The 4,477-nt window shown below is 68.7% G+C and overlaps 2 protein-coding genes across 2 annotated transcripts in view; one reads left to right on the top strand and one right to left on the bottom strand.

Annotated features, from left to right (window-relative positions):
• Positions 1-1,911, top strand: part of CD63 (CD63 molecule) — a 2,995-nt gene extending 1,084 nt beyond the window's left edge. Inside the window, exons 3-8 of the mRNA XM_026047377.1 lie at positions 751-939; positions 1,020-1,094; positions 1,203-1,298; positions 1,376-1,519; positions 1,590-1,673; positions 1,762-1,911. Coding sequence (XP_025903162.1) covers positions 751-939; positions 1,020-1,094; positions 1,203-1,298; positions 1,376-1,519; positions 1,590-1,673; positions 1,762-1,827 — 654 coding nt within the window. The 3' untranslated portion in view covers positions 1,828-1,911. The remainder of the gene's footprint in view (positions 1-750; positions 940-1,019; positions 1,095-1,202; positions 1,299-1,375; positions 1,520-1,589; positions 1,674-1,761) is intronic.
• Positions 1,912-2,272: 361 nt separating this feature from the next.
• Positions 2,273-4,477, bottom strand: part of RDH5 (retinol dehydrogenase 5) — a 2,464-nt gene continuing 259 nt past the window's right edge. The window contains exons 2-5 of the mRNA XM_026047365.1: positions 4,348-4,474; positions 3,425-3,683; positions 3,181-3,344; positions 2,273-2,496 (exon numbers count right to left, since the gene is read on the bottom strand). Coding sequence (XP_025903150.1) covers positions 2,273-2,496; positions 3,181-3,344; positions 3,425-3,683; positions 4,348-4,474 — 774 coding nt within the window. The remainder of the gene's footprint in view (positions 2,497-3,180; positions 3,345-3,424; positions 3,684-4,347; positions 4,475-4,477) is intronic.

Here is a 4,477-nt window from a genome sequence, read left to right on the forward strand (position 1 = left end):
AGGGGGGGCACCGGTGCCAGGCGCCCCGGAGCCGCCGAGCGCCGCTGTTTGCGCAGCCGGGCGCTGTTTGCTCAGGCTCTCACCCCGCCGAGCAAACAGCACTGAGTGGTGGTGGAGGGGGGGACACGGAGGGGTGTCTGTCCCACCCCCCTGCCCCGCCCGCACTGCTGGTGATCCTGCCCCGCGGCGCCGTCCCGGTATCCGGCGCCTGTCCCGACACTGGGAGACCGGGGCGGCAGAGCCAGCACAGGGCGGATCTGGAGCCCGGAAGACGGGATGGATCCCATCGTGGGCCACTTCACGGAAGGGACCCAGGCGTCCTGGCTGTCCCCTCCTCCGCTGCCTCCCCCGCCCATTCCCTCCTCCGCCTGGCAAGGGGCCCAGGAGTCCTGGTTCGCTGAGAAGCGGGGCTGGTATCTGGGAAGGAGCCGCTCCGGCCCCGGAGCGCCGGGATGCGGCCAGGCCAACGCAGAGCCCCTTCCGAGGCCCCTTCCCAGCGTTCCGGAGGCGGCCGACGTGGCTCCTGCGCGGCCCCCCGCTGAGCCAGGCGCCCGCAGATCCTGTGCCGGGATGTCCCCACGACCGCCTGTCCCCCAAGCGCTGCCGCCCGTTTTGGGGACCAAACCTGGCATCTTTGGGAGCAGCAGGACCCCCGTCCCAGGCCGCTGCCCCACAGCAATGCCCCCCCAGCTGGTTTGGGCGCCGTGGGGCGCGCGGCCCTGCCCCATGGCGCCCCGTGTCCCCCCCTAGGTGTGCGGCGTGGCCCTCATCGCCATCGGCCTCTACGCCCAAGTGGCCCTCAACAAGGCGCTGGTGGTGACGAGCGCCTCGGCCTCCAGCACACCCATTGCCATCGTCGTCGTGGGCGTCATCATCTTCTTCATCTCCTTCTTCGGCTGCTGCGGCGCCTGGAAGGAGAGTTACTGCATGGTCACCACGGTGAGCACCAGGAGGGGACTGGGATGGGGGGCCAAAGGGGCGGCTCTGACCCCCCGCCCACCCTGTGTCCCCCTCCTCAGTTTGCCGTCCTGCTCAGCCTCATCTTCCTGGTGGAGATTGCCGCGGCCATCGCCGGATACGTCTTCAAGGACAAGGTTGGGGCTGGCAGCGCGGGGGCCGCGGGGTCGGGTCCGCATGGCCGGGGGGTCCGCGTGGCGGGGGGGCACGTGGCCGGGCCGCTGGCTGAGCCCGGGGCCCCCCAGGTGCGCGCGGTGCTGGAGCAGGGGCTGCAGGAGGCCGTGCAGAAGTACGGGGAGGACGCGGCGCTGCGGGAAGGGGTGGACGAGCTCCAGGAGGAGGTGAGCGCAGGGGGCCGGGGGGGGCTGGGGGGGTGGGAGGGGGGCTTGTTGTCACGCACTTCTTTTCCCCCCACTAGTTCCACTGCTGCGGCATCAACAACTACACAGACTGGGCCAACGTGGCGCCGTTCAAGGGCAACGACACGGTGCCGCGGTCCTGCTGCCGCGTCAACAGCACCACCTGCAACGTGCACCCCAGCCCCGCCACCGTCTACGAGGAGGTGAGTGCCCCCCGCGCCCCCCCGGCACCCCCAGCGCGGGCTCCTGAGCACCCCCCCGTGCCCTCCGCAGGGCTGCGTGAGCAGCCTCGAGGCCTGGATGAAGAAGAACATCGTGGTGGTGGCCGCCGTGGCGCTGGGCATCGCCTTCTTCGAGGTGAGATTCTGGGGGGGGGGTACAAGGGGGCACTGGGTGCTCCCCCATCCCCTCCCGGGACCCTGCCCCTAACTTCGCCCCCTGCCAGGTCCTGGGCATCATCTTCGCCTGTTGCCTCATGAGGGGCATCCGCAGCGGCTACGAGGTCATGTAGAGCCGGGACCCCCGTGCCAACCCCGACCCCCCGCGGGGGGGGCGTTGCCCTCAGACCTCTCCCTGGCTGCCAGGGGGGAGTCTTGGGACCCCCGCTTGGGACTTTATTTTTTGGAAATAAAACCAGTTTCCTTGGAGCTCTGCCCTGTCCCGTTGCGTTGGATGGGACCAGCGGTGGGGGGAATGCGGCTTCCTTAAGGGATTTGCCCCCTCCCCAAGATTCAGCCTCCCTGTGGGTGCCTGAAGGCTGGGGGGGCAGCTGTGACCACCCCATGACCTGGGCGATGCCGCCCCCCTCCTATGACAGGACCCTCCACGTGGGTCTGGGGCGCCCCCCAACACCCCAGCGGGCCCCGGCGTCCGGCCGCAAGGAGGGTGGCAGGGCCAGGCTGGGGGCAGGTGCTTTATTTCCACGTTGGAAGGGTCCCGGGCGGGATGGGTGCCGCCTAGCGGGCGCGTTGGGCCGGCTTGGGCAGGATGGCCGCGAGCGCCAGGTCCACGAGGCAGGCGGGCAGGTAGGAGGCGGGCAGCCAGAGCAGCTTGGCGTCCCAGCCGGCGCTGTAGCGGGTGCGCGGGTGGCGGGCGCGCAGCGCGTGCTCCATGCACCACGTCACCTTGCCCAGGTCCGCGTCGCACACCAGGTTCATGATGAAGCGCTGCACCTTGAGGTCTGGAGGGGGCAAGGATGGAGGACACAGCACCGGGGGCGTCAGGGGGCCCCGCTTCTGCATGGGGACACTGAGGGGCGGCCCGTGCCTCGTGATGTCCCCCCCACCATGGTGGGCTCAGGAGGGTTGAGGTCTGAGGTGCCTTCTGGGAGGTGGAGGGGGTCCCAAGGGTGTTGAGGTACCTCCAAGGTACCTACCAACCTGCCTTCCACCAGGGTGTTGGGGTTGGGGTGTCCCCAAGGGCATCATGGTGCCCTCAAGGGGCTGAGGGCATCTTCAAAGAGATTTGGGCGCCCTTAAGGGGGTTGATAGGCCCAGAGTGTTGGGGTAGCCCCGAGGGGGTATTGAGGTGGCCCCAAGCGTGTTGAGGTACCGCCAAGGGGCTGGGGTACCTCTCGGGGCATTAGGGCTCCCTACTCAGAGCACCCTCAGTGTTTAGCTGCCCTCAAGGAAGTTGGGATGTCCCCAAGGGCCTTCGGTACCCTCAAGGTGCTGAGGTGCCCTTGAGGAGGTTGGAGTGACCCCCTAGGCATGGGGGCATCCTCAAGGAGGCTGAGGTGGCCCCGAGAGCATTAGGGCACCCTTGAGGTTGAGGTGACCCCATGGGTCCTGGGGAATCCTCGAGGAGGTTGGGGTGCCCCCCAGGTCCTCGGGGTGCCCCCTAGGGCCCCTCCATCCCCACTCACACTTATGGATAAAGTCCTCTCCGTAGCTGAGCCGCGTGTCGGGCGGCAGCCGCTCCCAGAGCTCCCACAGCGACGCCTCGATGCTGCCCAGGTCGGTGGCGGCCGTCTTGAAGAAGCCGGGCTCTACAATGCTCACCTTGACCCCAAAGTGGCGCATGTCCCTCCTGCGGGCGGGCAGCCCCATCAGCCGCCGCGGGGCCGAGATGGGGGGACAGGAGGCCGGGAGGGGGGGCGCGGCGCCCACCGGAGGCTGTCGGAAAAGGCTTCCACGCAGTACTTGGAGAGGCAGTAGCCGCCGCCGTTGGCCGAGAGGCGGCCCAGGACACTGGAGGTGTTGACGACGCGGCCGCGCGCCCGCTTGAGCAGCGGCAGCAGCGCCAGCGTCACCTCCACGACGCCCAGCGCGTTGACGGCCAGCACGCGCCGGTAGTCGTCGGGCGCCATCCACTCCGTGGGGCCGATGGGCTGCGCCACCCCTGCGTTGTTCACCAGCCCGAAGAGCCCTGCGCAGCCGCCGTGGGGCTGGGGGCGAGGCCTGTCGCCCCCTTGGTCCCTCTGCCCATAGGATGGGATACCCATCCTTCCCCATAGCCCCAAGCCCAGGCCTCCCCTCCTGCCCCATGGCTCCTCCCCATAGGGACCCCCAGTGTGATCCCATACCACACCCTACTGAGACCCCCTGCCCTGTCCCATAGCCCCTCTCCTGGCACAGCATCCTCTGGTGGGGACCCCATCCTGCCCCATAGTCCCATCCTGAGCCCCCAGGCTTCCCCATAACCCCAATCCTGCACCCCCCGCCCCACCTCAAAGTCCCAATCCTAACCTCCCCAGTCTTCCCTATAACCCTGATCCTGGGCTCCCCAGTCTTCATTACAGCCCAAATCTTGAGCCCCGCATCCTACCCTATAGCTGCAATCCTGAGCCGCTCAATCTTCCCTACAATCCCAATCTTGAGCTTCCCATTGCCCCAGTCCTGAGCTGCCCATGGCCCCAACCCTGAGTCCCCCAGTCTTCCCTATAACCCCAATCCTGAGCTCCCCATAGCCCCGATCCTGAGCTCCCCAGTCTTCCCTATAACCCCAATCCTGAGCTCCCCATAGCCCCAACCTTGAGCCCCCCAGTCTTCCCCATAGCCCCAGTCCCGAGCTCCCCACGTGCCCCGCTCACCCTTGTCCCCGACGTGCGCCTGCACCCAGGCGGCCGCCTGCCGCACGCTCTCGGGCCGCGTCACGTCGAGCAGCGTGGTGCGCACGTGGCCGGTGCCGGCGGCCTCGCGCTCGAGCGCGGCGGCCGCCTC

The sequence above is a fragment of the Nothoprocta perdicaria genome, unplaced genomic scaffold (assembly GCF_003342845.1).
Source record: "Nothoprocta perdicaria isolate Ctin4 unplaced genomic scaffold, notPer1 scaffold_497, whole genome shotgun sequence".
Classification (NCBI taxonomy): Eukaryota; Metazoa; Chordata; class Aves; order Tinamiformes; family Tinamidae; genus Nothoprocta; species Nothoprocta perdicaria.